The following is a 14,672-nucleotide window of genomic DNA, read 5'->3' on the forward strand; positions in this document are numbered from 1 at the left end:
TAGAAAAACCACTGAAAAATTAAGTTTCTGTTAAAGCCTTTTTTTTTTTTTCTTGTCCACCACTTCAGCAAACCTAAACACAGCTGTGTGGACTGGTGGTGGGGGTTTCTGTGGGGTAAACTATTACTAATTTCATTATTAGTTTTAACAATATAAAATGCTTACCTGCTACATAGAACAGGTGGAGTCAGGATCTGGGGGGACAGGTCAGGGGCACTCTGAGTATAAGTTAAGGTCCTGTGAGAACTTAGGCCATGTCTGGCAGTTGTGTCGGCAGATTCTGGAAACTGCACTGCAGAAATTTTGCTGACCGGGCTGTTGGCAGGAGTCCCTTGGAGAGGTGAGGAGCAAGGCGATGAAAGAGGTGAAATTTTAGTGAGGACACCTGAGAAAGAATGGGAGTTATTAAGTCACTAAACAAATGTCTTCGAAATGCAAAATTGCCTCTTCAACTTCACCTGGACTCCTGTCAGCTCAATAACAACCACATGCAGACTCAGGCCACTGGGCTGGCCTCCTCCGCATGTCACCATCTGGACACTGGGTGTGTGGTTGGGGTGTCTCCACAGCATGAAATGTGAAGAATGAATCATCATGAAAAAATCGATGGCAATGTTGGCACCTCCAATGTTGGCTAAAGTCTTGGTGTCCTGGAGTAACTTCAGAATAGAAGGATATTATTTTCTCCCCCCAGGTTGGTTACTTCTTGCCATTCTGACAGGAAAATAAAAGTGAAAATTTTCTCATGTGTTTGCCTTCTGTTAGGATGAGAAATTTTTAACAGGCACAGAATCTGCTATTGTTCTGAACATTAACTGGTATTGGCAGTCGTTGAATGCTTAATTTTTGAGAGGCAATTCACTTTATTAACCATTCACATTTTCAGTGGAACAGGACCTTTTTGTGTAAAACAGTATTTGCTCAAAATGATTTTTGAAGAAAACATTAAAAAATGTAACATGATTCATTTTAGATCAAACAATAGGCATAAAGCTTAAATTACGAATGTGGGTATTTGTGCCAAACTGTCTATGTTTACTACAGATGATTGTAAGAATTTTACAAGCCACTGGCTTAGATTTCAAAGTGCTGCTTTTGGAAGACATGTCTTCTGAAGATACTCTTTGAACACTGAGAAGGTAGCCTGTGCTTTAAATTGGAAAAAAAAAAAAAAAAGAGAGAAAAATAACTTCTGAATGACTACCTGCTTACTGGTTTTCACAATTTTATGGCCAAACAACCTACTGAAATCATTAAAAGTTGTTCCCTACTTCTCACAACTCAGGGGAAATTTACAGCCACAGACTTTGACATCATCGAATGCTGTGTGTGCTGAGCTGGCAGCCAAGCTCGCCCCCAGTGTCCAGTTCTCTCAAAAGTTGATTTGTCACACCCCATGGTTTTCTGGTCCACTGAAGAGAGCTCTAAGCTTGCTGAAGGGTTTTGTAATTTTCTTTTTAAATTTCTTGTTGGCAGTGTTATTTCTTTTGCTTTGTTTTGAAAGATGACAAATCTCACTTCTGCTTTGCTTAAGCATGCAGCAACCTCTCCTAGTCCTTTTCTGAACATTTCTATTACTGATTTCCTGATCAGTAATAGTTGGTCAGAACAGACCACCTCCCTGCCTTTATACTTAACACAGAAAATGACTTAGACCCAGAGAGGTTAAATAACTTCCCAGAGACATAGTACTAAGTGGGACAATTTGTAGTGAGCCCAGCTATTCTTAGTAAAATGTGGTTTATTAGACTATACTTCTATCAGAGACAGACCAAGGGGGAAGAAAAATCCATGATCTGTTAGGCAGTATTTGTATTGCTCCTTACAACATGCCTTATGATTTTTATTTTGATTTCTATTTCTATTTTAAAAGATTTAGTTATTTTACCAAGATACTGACAAACCTTCACATTACACAGTCTCCTGAGCCAAAAGAAAATTAAGTTCACTAAATTTTTAACACAGAGTTTCCCAACCAATGTATCACTGTACCATTGTATGCAGTGAGTGGGTTACAAATATGCTGTGAAGTATTAAATGGTTGTAAGTTGAAAAAAACCAATTTATTTGGACGTTCCAGAATAAATGCAATTTTCATGTTCTAAAATTTTATAATTAGATTTTGTTATAATTTATAAGATAAAGGAAATATATTTGTCACCAAGCTCTAAATCTCTTCCCATTTCTTCGCTGCTATATATTATATATATATAGTATGCTCTGACGTAAAAAAAGGTTGGTTTAATTTAGATTTTTTTTTTTGGATTAAGGCAGACAGAGACTCCAGATAATCTTAGAAAAGCATTTTAGTCAATAAGGAACTGAACTCTGGTATGACGTGTTTGAAGGTTATCCAAGTATTTGCACTAAGTAACTCAATCATTTATTCACTCAACAGATATTTCCTGTGTGCTGTATTCCAGTTATGCCGCGGTGAGCAAAACAAAGTCCCCAATCTCCTGCAATTCCCAGTCTTTTGGGAGAGACAGAAACTAAAAAAGAAAAACCAATAGAAAAGAAGAAAATAAGTCATGTAATTGCAAATGATATGAGGAAAAATAATGCGGAGGGTAGAGGGCAGAGGACAGAAATGCTCTTTAGATAAGATGGTCCCCAAGGCCTCTCTGGGGGTTAAAATTTGAACAGAGGCCTGATGAAATAAGGAAGACATTTAGACAAGTATTTTGGGAAAGTGTGTTCCAGAAAGAAGGACCTACCTGGGGAATGTCAGAGGATCAGCAAGGAGGTCAGAGGCTGGCAGCTTAGCAAAGAGGAGGAAAAGGGGCAGGGACATGGTCAGAGAGGTTGCTGGGCAAGGCTGGATAGGGCTGGGTAGGCCCATGGCCAGGTTTTCAGTGCTGTGTCTTAAAAAAAAAAAAGAGATCCCTGATAGGCATTGCTTTAGGCAATTCCTTAATTATATTTTGATAGTGAACTGTGAGTTTTCGGACAGTTTTCTACCACTTCTTTTTACAGAGTATAGTTCAAAGCCCATGGGAACAATGTCCATTTCTATCTTGACATGATGTATTTTCTGAAGGCACTCATGAGAAGAGTGACTTTTTTGTTGCTAATTTTTAGTAGCTGCCAGCTGATAGCCTCAGAGACAAGCCATTCACCCAAATACAAATTTAAAAATCTACACAACCATTAGAATGCTTGGAACCCATGGATTAAGTTCAAACAAACAAGCAGACTTTAAGACTCCAAACTTACTGCCTGGGATGATATTTTAAAGAAACCCATAAAAGAGTAAAAACACTTTGCTTCTATAACACTGTTGGTCTACATATTTTGAACACTTCTAACAAGTATGGGTCTTGGCAATAACAATAAGAAGCAGGGATATTTTTATTCTGTAGGTGAGAAGATAAATATATAAATGTATAAATTCCTTTTTTCCAAACCCAAACTATTTATCCCAGTGTGCACTATCATAGTTCACTTAATGTTTAAAAAACAGAAAAGACTGGAAATGCCAATACTATTAGAATGCAAATAATTATGTTAGTCTTCAAATATATGGAAAGATAAAATGCAGATAATAACCAAATTTTCTTTCTGGAAAGGACAGACTACAGATAAATGATTTCAGACATAGGAAGAAGATTCTCCAAGGAAATGGGGAAATAACCTTTGCAAGTTTTTAAAAAGAGATTTTCTAAGATGCTTTAAATGTAATCATGTTTAAAGTTGGAGGGATGACTATTGTGACCTTTGAAAGCCTCATCCAATTTTACTCTGCACACTCAAATGTTTACATACGCACACACGAGTGAAGGGATTCAATAAATATGCATTCTCTCAAATACATTTATCTTCATTTTATATTTGAGTAATTTTAAGAGACTCCAAGAAAAAGACATTGCTCATGAAATATAAATCCTTGAGTGATTCAAACTGTCCTAATGTGAAATACTTAAAAATCAAAACACTTAAAAACAAAAAATTAAAAATATAACTTGAAAAACAAGTCCAAAATACCAATTCCTTTGAGTAATTCAGCTTTAATTCCTTGTTCTTGAGAGCATGAGAAAATGTGTGTCAAGACACAAGGAACTCTGGGCAATCAAAGGGAGAAGATAAACAATACTGGAGGGGAATTATTTAAGTGAATCCATCTGTTTTGTGCTATAAACCTCTCTCGGTTTAATTTTAATTGAACAAGAAAGGAATCAGCTTGTCTGATAAATACATGCCTTTTTTTTATACTCACAGGAAAATGGTCAGCCCTAATATTTTTTCAAAACAGAAAATATATATCTATTTTTAAAAAAGTTTTTTCCAATGTTCTTAAAATGTTTAATCATACAGTAAAGCCAAAAGAGTTTTACGGTAAACATCTGTATACCCACCACCTACATTTTGCCTTTGATATTTTACTGTACTTGCTTTACAACATATTCATCTTTATTTTTTTACCTTGCTGATATTCTGCTTTTATTTATTTGTTCTCTATGCCTGAAACATAATTGATCATAAATATTTCTGTGGTACAGAGATGACTATCAAAAAAAAGGGAGAGTTTGCTCATTTGAAATTAACTTACAACGTAAGACTAAATGCTTATTATAGATGCAAAAGATTTTTATTTTCCTTAAATGAAAATAAATAGCTCATGGATTCATTGATTAATATTTTCCTATTCTTGTAAAATAAAAATAACACATGTTCACTGGTAAGAAATGCACAAAATATATGAGTAAAAAACCAATTTAAAAAATCAACTGTACTTCTATAACATACTGATATTCATTTTAATATGAAAAATTTTGATGCCTTTTATTTCAAATGTTTATTTCTGTATAGTGTGTGTGTATTCAGAGAGAAGGACTAATATAATGTGAATCATATAGAATATAAGGTTTTGGTAGTCTTCTGAACACTGTCTCATTATTAAGTCCCTATTTAAAAGTTAAAATAGTTAAAAGTTAACTAGATAATTAAATTTAAAATTTTTTAAGTATTTTAAAATTCTGTCATACTACATTTTAATATCTGTATTATAGTCTATTATATGCATGCATCAGAATTTAACTAAATGATCCCTTTAGTCAGAAATACACTTTAAAAAAATTTTGTTTATAAATTATACTCCTATCAATTACCTGTATATTAAATCTATGCTGAGATTTTTAAAAAATTTTTTATTGAATCATAAATTATTTATACATATTTTTGGGGTTCAACATTGACATGTTGATCAAATCAATATTACTAGCGTATATACTGTTGTGAATCATACTTATTCTTTATGTCCCTTGTCCAATCTCTCCCCTTTCCCCTCCCCCCTCTGATCACCCTAGATTTCTTCTCTCCTTCTGAAAGAGTAATGGTTACTCTGTTGATTTGTTGCCTATACGATCTGTCCAATGCTGAGAGGTGTGTTCAGGTCCCCCAATATTATCGTAGAACAGATGCTTCTTCTGTCACTCTGGAATGAGCTTTGTGGAGAGAGACATCCTCTTCTTTTCTTTGGTCTCTGCTGGTTACTCTCCTTGTGTCAATGCACTCGAGTGGCTGGTGGACCATCTGTGTGGTAGATGTGGCATGTAGCCACTTTTGCAGCAGCCATGGTTATTGTGGTGGCTATGGTGGGCCACCCACATGGAGGTGATGTTTTTGGTATGTTCCTTTCCTAGTTGTTGGTGGTGAAGGTGCTGTACCTGGTTGTGGGAGGGGGTGTGTTTCCCAGATCCATGCCTCAGGACCATGGGTGGGCCCCATGGCACTGGTGGTGTGCCCAGTTGTGAGAGGAGGTCCAGTCCTCGGCTCCACCTCCACACCTCAGGACCCCAGGTGAGCCCTGTGGCTCTGGTGGTGTGCCTGGTTGTCCCCCCTGTCTGGCTTGGTAGCCCAGGGGACTTCTGGTCATCTAGGTGTTATAGGTACTCTTTTGTGTAATGAGACCTTTGCTAGTTAATATCAAACTTTGACTCTGGTTGTTCGTACTCTGTTTTTCCTTTCCGCTCTGTGTTGGATTATTTGCTGTTCCGACCACTTAAACTCTGTGCTGGAACTAATTTGTGGTCCTTTGCTTATTCCTAAAGTGGGGGAACTTCCTGTGGGGACCAGTACTTGAGCTTTGTGGTTGAGCTAAATTGCTGCTTTGCTATTGATTCTCTGGGGAAGGCTTTTTGTGCAGCTCAGGTTTTAATGGTTGACTTTATAGGACTTTTCTGGTTTCAGTGAAATCCAATGCACCTGGGGTATATAGAAACACTGGTCTGAGCCTGAGTCTTTTCATCAAACTGCACCCCATGCAATTCTGTATTCCTGACCAGTCTCCTCTGAGTGGTCCTATCCTGATTAGGGGGCAAATCAGCTGTCCTTGCTGTGTACCAGTGTTCTCCCGGTGGGCCCGTTTCCCCCACCGCCTGTGCTCCAAACACTTCCCATGGGATGGGCCGTACGCCAGTCCCTTGCGATGACTCATCAGCCTCTGAGTGGCTCCTTTTTTCAGTTGTGGCTCCTTGCTCCTACATGGGTCCACGGGAATCCTATTAGTGGTCTTGCTGGCCTGGGGGCCACCAAGACCCTCTTCTCCCCTGCTGCCTCCATGCAATTTCATCTGAAGGGCACAGCTGTGGCTTTTGCCAGCTCCTGCTCCATGAACTCAGCAGCTCCAGCCTGGAAGTGGCCAGGGCTTGAAATGGTTGGGGAGGTTTTTTTCTTTTTCTCATCATGGCTTCTCTGGCCTTCATGCACTCTGTAGATCTCTCCTCTTCCTCTGAGCTCTAGCAGCCCCAGCTTGGCTGTCATTGCTTTTTAATAGTTGTAAATTAGTTGATTTGTGGGAGAGAGTGACACTGGGGACCATCTATTCTGCCATCTTGATCAGAAGTCCCCATGACCAACATCTTTCATACCATCATTACAGCAGATGAGATCAAAGCAAGTCTTGCGTATGGAGGTTGAAGGTTCTAAAGCAATAATTAGCTAATCAGCAGGCTTATTAAAGTCCTGAGAACAATTCTTTATCCAGAAGCTCTGGCTACCCTTCCTCCACATCGGATGCACCAGATCTTGGTGGCACTCCAGGCCCAGCTCTTCCTGCCCACCTGCTGGCAGGAAGCCAGTGCGAGCCAAGCTATAGAAGGCTCTCCTGCCATTGTGGCCTCCTCTTGGTGCAAGAGCTATGCTGAGATTTTTGAGATCTTTTATGTGACTCACAGATTTAAGGCTCATATTTCCTTTAAGATTTTCAGATTTAATTTTTTATTATGCAGATTAAGTAATTTACTTGACAAAGCATGTTTTGTTATGATGCATCAAAACCTGTGTAATGAAATCTGATCCATATATTAATGCAAATGCTTTACTGATATTCCACATACTGTTATTTGAAGATTAAATGAAATATACAGTATATGCTTTGTAGAGTTATCATTTTATATTAATCAGAAGTGTTAAATATAGGAACCAATATTATGTCTTTTTAACTACTCAAAATGTAATTCAGTATTAAAAAAAGTACCTAAAGAAAATGCAAAAAAATCACAACCATAATTAAATTTTTCTGTTCTTTCAAAATTTTATGTAGGAAAACTTCAGTCTAGCTTATAAGTGTGAACATGTCTGTAATCATTCTAATAGGCAGCGTAAACTTACAAGAATCTGGGAAAGGCCTACTACAAATGCTATAACTACCATTTAGAGGAATTTTAAAGGCTGAATGACGCAATGGTAGTTCCACATTGTCAGTGATTCATACTAGAAGAGCAAGATGAAAATGCAAATTATATCTAAATCTCCCATTTTTATGCTTTAATCAAAGGACTCCTATGTGATTTCATCCATGTATTTTATATTAGTAACTGCACAACAATTGGTTGTTTCAGCAATTTAAAATTAATGCTGATTGACTGAGCTATCATACACACTGTTCACTTGATTTGCCCAAAGAACAGATTTCATTAGTCCCCTCTGGAAACAGGTAACTCATCTTTCATTTCACCTGTTCTTTACTTCATACTTGCTTCCCCCCACTTCACTGTCTATTGCTCTTCCATTCCTCCTCAGACTGTCTTCACACTTCATTTAATTCCATTTGCTTATACTCTTGGCCACATAAAGGCACTTTTCCCAGCCTCATTCCAAAATTTATTGAAAACCAGGTGACATCACAGTCAATTGCATCCAACATGGCACACCTGTTTAGCTCCGTCAACCCAAGCCATCAGTGCAGGGAGGCAAGGGTTTCAAAACAGAAGGGCCCTTCTGATAAGGGTGAACTGTAATCTCATTTCAACTTTATGATTCTTGATGGATGCTTTTCTCCCTTTTGGCAGACTTTCAGAGATTTGCTTAGTTGAATTCAGCATGCAGGGGATATATGTTATTTTATAAACATTCAGCTCTGCCATGACAGCAGTCTAAAGATGACAATGCAAAATCACCTCTAAAGTAATCATGGTGGAGATAGCTTATGCACTTGATGGCAAGAATGCAGTTGACACTCTTGCTATGTCTGAGGCTCTAATTTCTACCATCTGCCCTTGCAGTATCTTATGTGGACATTCTTTTCCTTTTATACTTTGCCCTGTCTTCTTGAGTGCAGTCATATGCATCAGGGAGTAGGACACAAGAATGTAAAGCTGTTCCATCATTTGCTCTGTCATTTCCAGTGTCTGCCCTAAATGTAATGCTATGGATTGATTGAATAGTGTCCACCAAAGTTCATATTAGAAACTTAATTCCCACTGTAACTATGGAGGATGGGAAATCCTATTATGGTAATTGAAAGGTTGGTCCTTGAAGAGGTGATTAGATTGTGGGACCATGCCCTAATGAATGGATTAACAATGGTAGTCATGGGCGTGGTTCCAAGGGCTTTAAAAGGAGAGCGCACGAGAGTCTCTCTCTCTCTTTCTCTGCTCCACCATTTTCTGCCATGTGTGACCCCTGCATTGCTGTAAAGCCACCACCAAAGAAGACTCTCACCAGATGTATTCCCTGGAGTTTGAACTTCCCAGCCTCCAGAACTGTAAGCAATAAATCTGACTTTCTTACAAAGTACCCAGTTCCAAGGCTGGCCCCGTGGCGCACTTGGGAGAGTGCAGCGCTTGGGAACAAAGAACCCAGTTCCAGGTATTTTGTTATAAGCAACAGAAATGGACCAATACACACAATTTTTAGCTTCTTCACTTTATCATGCTGGTCATTTAATATTATTTTATTACCAAACTGAAGAAACTGAGAGAGAGAAAACCCAATCCTTCCATTATCTTGTACCCAGCCAAGGACAGAACCAAAAAATCCTAATTTTAAACTGCCAACTTGTTCTCAATTTTTTTCTGCTATGAAGTCATCAGGACAAAAGAAAGGACTGAGGATTGATTGTGTGGCCGTGGCCAAGTTACTTAACCTTTTTGTGCTTCAGTATCCTCTTCTGAACTTCCTTCCTGAGCTACACAAGATGTAGAACACTTAAATTCATATTTCATCCCTTGAGTTACATATTATTATTGTCCAGTATTTTAATTCTGTCCTTAAAAAATCTTTAAAAAACTACCCATAAATATGAAAATACATTATTTATGCTCATAATGCTTGTTTGCATTGACTCATGGTTTTCAAATTTATTTGTTTACCATTTTTATTAGATCTCAGACTTTTTCTCAGATATTTTTCTTCTTAGAGTACATTGATCACAAATTCCCTTAGTAAATATTTGGTAGGCAGTAAAGTTTTGACTTAATATTTCAAAATGTCTTTAGGTCACTCCTATTCTTGTGAGATGGATTTGCCAGGCCCACAATTTTAGGTGGACTGCTAGATTCTCTCAGAACACTGAAGAGAATACTCTACCATGTTCTGACTCTGTATTTCTGACAATTCTGCTCTCAGACTGACTGCCTTTCCTGAAAAGGTTATTTGTCTTTTCTCTGGCTGACTATAGAAATTTTTCTTTAACTTTTAAAATTTTATTTTGACATTTATTTATAGATATTTGTGGGGTACAGTGTGTTTTTTCAATACATGCATATACTGTGCATTGATTCACTCAGAACAGAAAGCAAAGCTTTGTGCCCATTAATCCACCATTGCCCCTCCCCACTATCCCTCGCCCCTCCTGGCCTCTGGTAACTATTACCCTCCTCTCTATTTCTATGAGAACCAACTTTTTTTTTTTTTAGATTCCACATATGAATGACATCATGTGGTACTGCTTGGCGGTTCCATCCATGTTGCTGCAAATGACAGGATTTCATTTTTTTTGTAGCTGAATAATATTGTATTGTGTACCACAGTTTTTTTTTTCATCCATTCATCCACTGATGGGCATCTAGGTTGTTTCCAACTCTTCTTGGCTATTGTGAATAGTGTTGCCATGACCATAGGAGTGCAGGTGTCTCTTTAATACATTAATTTCATTTCCTTCGGGTGTATACCAGTAGTGGGAGTGCTCGGTAATAAGATAGCTTGATTTTTAGTTCTCTGAGGAACCTCCAAATTGTTTTCCATGGTGATTCTACCAATTTACTTTCCCATCAGTGTAGGAGAGATCTCTTTTCATCCTCTCCAGCATGTTATTTTCTTTTTGATAACAGCCATTTTTTTTTCATTTTTTGTTGAAACATATTGATTGTACATATTTTTGGGACACAGAGTTATATTCAATACATATATACAATACGTGATGATCTGTTGATGGCAATTAGCATATTCATCATTGCAAAACTTAATCATTTCTTTGTGATGTGCACATCTGATCTCCTCTCTTCTAGTTGTTTGGTAACATTCAGTAAATCATTGTTAATTATAGATTCCTGAGTTGACTGTACACTAATAGGACTTAGTTTTCTTATCTAGCTGTAATTTTCTGTCCATTAACCAGGCTCTCACTATCTCCCCTCCCCGCTTGCCTTTCCCACCTCTAGTAACCCCAGTTCTTCTCTCTCCTTTCAATAGTTCAACTTATTATTATTACTATTTATTTGTTTTTGTTTTATTTTGTTCTTTTGAAATATTAGTGGAATGTATCACTCACATATTTCTCTAACCCTCATATAAATATTGCCACTTTGAGGACTTCTGCTTCTGCCTATGATGCAGTAGTTTGTAGTAAACACATGCTTCTTTGAGAACAGAAAAGCTGAAGTTAAAAAAAAAAAGTTATCAAGGCAAAGCCCCAGTTGTGAGAGACTAGGATGCCAGAGAGAAGAGAACCTCAGAAGGGTAGGCCAAAGTGCTCTTAATGGTTCTTCCCTTCAGAGCACTGTTTACTCACTACTGGCACAGAGCAAGAGGCTCAGACTCCAGGCAGAGGGGTTCAGATTTTAGGGAGGCCAGCCAGCAGAGCTTTTAGCAATGTCATGAGGCCAATGACATAAAAACTGGAAATTTGGGGCTGTCCTGGAAGCCAGAACTTGAATGTCTAATATCTCAGTGAGAAGGGGGCAGTTTTCCCCTTGAGTTTTTTGGTGAAATTTTAAGCTGCTAAAGACAGGAAATTAAGAAACTAAGGAGGAAGGTAGTGAAAATCTCATCCAAGTTTTCTAGTTTTGAGAAGTGAAAACTTGAAGTCAGAACATTCCAACAATGAGAGGTCTGAGTAAACATGCCAGGCTCTCACAAGGGATTCTAGGAAGAGGGCAATCCAGAAACAGAATCTGACAAAAACTGTATCCCCGTTTTCAGTCAGCACAGACCCTGAGTAAATGAGCTAATCTTCTCCCAAATCTTCTTACTTTCCTCCCTAAAACTTAATTGTTCTGAACTTTGATATCTAAATAGTTTTTTATACATCATGTATAGTAAATGAAGCTTTTCCTCAAACCCAGTTAAATACTATATTCCTGGAAAAATAATTTTTGTTTAACAAACACTAAAATACTGTTGAAATTTATATTATAAGGTGATGCTTCTAGAGATTATCCTTAATGGTGACACTGACTTCGAATTCATCCAATAAGTTCAATATGAGAAATCTGATACAGCGACTTCGAAAGAATCTACATCATCACAAAAAGTGGAAATTTAAATAATTGGTTATTAAGGCTCTTTCTTTTTAGAATAATCATGCCAAAGACATCTGAATGTAGGGTACCCTCAGAATACTTCAACACTTAAGGCTTGGTTTGCTCCACGATGGCACATTCAGAATATAAACTTTTTTCCCAGTAAATTAGTTACCTGGTCGATTTTGCTTTTTAGCCTTTACATGGTTAGCTGCAGAAACAGCATAGGATGAAGTGAAGGATCTGCTTTTGGTGAGGGTTGTCATCACGGGGTTATTCCAAGAATCAGGACTAACAGCACTGTAAAGACAGGATTTACAGAAAAATGAAGAAAGTATTCATCACTCATTGGCGCAAGTCTGGCCAGAACCCAACTATTATTTACACAATAGACCTGCCAGTATGAACACTGGTTCAGGATCAGGGACAGAATCACTTTACTTCCAAAAGACAAAAGAGGTTACTTAAACTCAGTCTCTGTTGCAGGGATACAGCAGTCACTCACCAGTCATGCTTGGTTAACAAAAGAGGAAAGATAACTTTCCTTTTTTCCAAGTAAGAAGACTCAAACACCTTCTTATTCTGCTTCTATGATCATGTTCCTCACAGATTTTCTAAAAGAACCTTTCAGATTAACTGGTTAAGATGCGGATGAACTCACATTAGCTATAAATGTCATAATGCTTATGTCAGTGATCTTTAATATTTATTATTCTTGGTGCATCTACATTTAAAAATTAAATTCTTATATAATCAAAGATAATGTCTTTGTGTGGTATTTCCTAGTGAAGGAAAGGTTAGCAATGGGGTTATAGCCTATAATTCCTCTTTACTGATGATACCTTGGAAAGAAAGTGATGGCCCAGCATTCTCTAGAGGAAGACTATTACCTTTCTCCTAGTCAATATCATCAGTGTGTAAACATGCCAGTGATGGGCTGGATGCTACTAGGAGAAAGGTAACAGAGAGTCTTCATCAAGGGAATGCTTTTAGCAGTACTTGGTCTGTCTAGGTTGCTTATTGTAAATAAATCTAGAATTAACAGATCTATGGAGGGTTGGGCTACAGAATGTCATATAAGCCATGTAATGAGTGGAATATAAATTTTGGTAGTATTCCAAGCCAAAATTTCCCTGCATGTATTGCTCAAAACCTTACATGTTAAATCTGAACCAGAATCCATCCTAATTTGGGAGAGAAAAGAATTTAGGAAGCTGTGTTGACAATCTTGGGCCGCTCCAAGGGAAAAATGCTTAGTCTGTGTTTTGCTAACACCTGTGTCCTTTCAAGCACTAGTAAGTAAAATTGGTACTGGGTTAAATCTATAATTTGCATGAATATAATTCGACAATTTGATCTTTTGTGGATTGGCACTGTAAGCAGGATGTGCCTGGTCTGAGTGGCTTATTATAAATAAGCCCAAAATTGATAGATGTATGGAGTCACGGATGTATGGAGACTGTCATATAAGCTGTATGATTAACAGGGATAATTTGGAGAGGTTCCATCACCAAAACACTCTCTCTGTGCCAGCAACATTATGCATGCATTACTTAGAGCCCTGCATGTTAAATCCAAACCAGAACATATGCTGATGTGTAATAAAAGAACTTTTGGGGAACTGCACTAATAGTCTCAGACCTCTCGAAGGAAAGAATGCTGAGCATGTGCTTTGCTACTGCCCATATCCTTTAATTAGTAGAAGATTCGGCAATGGGTAAGACCTGTAATTTGTGTTGAGGCTGATTTGACACTCTGACACTTCTGTTATGTCATTTCTTCTCTCTTTTTTTTTCATCTTTGGAAAGACTTTTCTTCAACCATTGACCCAGGTATTTAAAATCTTCCTCTTTTCTCCTTATTTCTAATAGCAGTTTACCAAGTACAAGGGTACTTCAAAAAGTTTATGGAAGGATTTGTATTTATCTTTTAATTCTATTTTTCCACAAGCTTTTTGAAGTACCCTTGTATGTCATAAAAGAGACATGGAAAATGTGGCATGAACTTCAGCAATTATCAAATACAATTGAGAAAAGCATACACAATATTTAATGTTCTTAGAAATCTCATCCTAGGCATTTCACACATGCTTGGGATTTTGGAAATAATAAGATCAAAGAAATCTTCAAATCTGAGATAGGAAACTATAACTGCTATTTCCTTATGATACTAGTTCTTTTCAATTCATTTTGCTGAACTGATTAACTGATAAGATTTACTGTGAAGAAATTTTATGTAATAGATATGTGGCCTAAATGTTTTCATTTTTCAGTACATGATACATTGTATAGGTTATTACATTTCTAGTAGACTTTTTAAAGATAAGACCTTAACGTTAACTGAATTTTTTATATCTCAAAAAGATATATTATGAAGGCTACGAGTGTTATTTTTTTCAAATAAAAGTATTTAAAATGTGCTCATTTTTTGAAAAGTTTGTGAAGTGCAGTGGTAGAGCACCTTTAGTGTATGAGGATTTAATGAACTCAAGATAAATAAAATCCTAGCTGTATCTATCTCATTCTCAATATATTAAATATTAGTTATACTGCTAATGATACATAACACATCAATATTCATTATATTATATATAAAAGTATAGTGCACAGGCACCTTCATATATTGCTTTATGTGATTCTCACAATAATTTCTAGCTTTTCAGTGACCCTTACTTCCAATTCCTGCTTAAATCTCATGAACATGTAATAA

The 14,672-nt window shown here is 37.1% G+C and overlaps 1 protein-coding gene across 2 annotated transcripts in view; it reads right to left on the reverse strand.

The window, feature by feature from the left end:
- PDE3A (phosphodiesterase 3A) overlaps nt 1-14,672 on the reverse strand; it is a 281,335-nt gene that overhangs the window by 32,635 nt on the left and 234,028 nt on the right. Inside the window, exons 5-6 of one of the 2 annotated variants that reach the window (XM_063075635.1) lie at nt 12,139-12,254; nt 166-385 (exon numbers count right to left, since the gene is read on the reverse strand). In XM_063075635.1, the coding sequence (XP_062931705.1) occupies nt 166-385; nt 12,139-12,254 (336 nt within the window). The remainder of the gene's footprint in view (nt 1-165; nt 386-12,138; nt 12,255-14,672) is intronic. The other variant, XM_063075636.1, reaches the window with a different exon arrangement.

This window comes from Cynocephalus volans, chromosome 12 (genome assembly GCF_027409185.1).
Source record: "Cynocephalus volans isolate mCynVol1 chromosome 12, mCynVol1.pri, whole genome shotgun sequence".
Classification (NCBI taxonomy): Eukaryota; Metazoa; Chordata; class Mammalia; order Dermoptera; family Cynocephalidae; genus Cynocephalus; species Cynocephalus volans.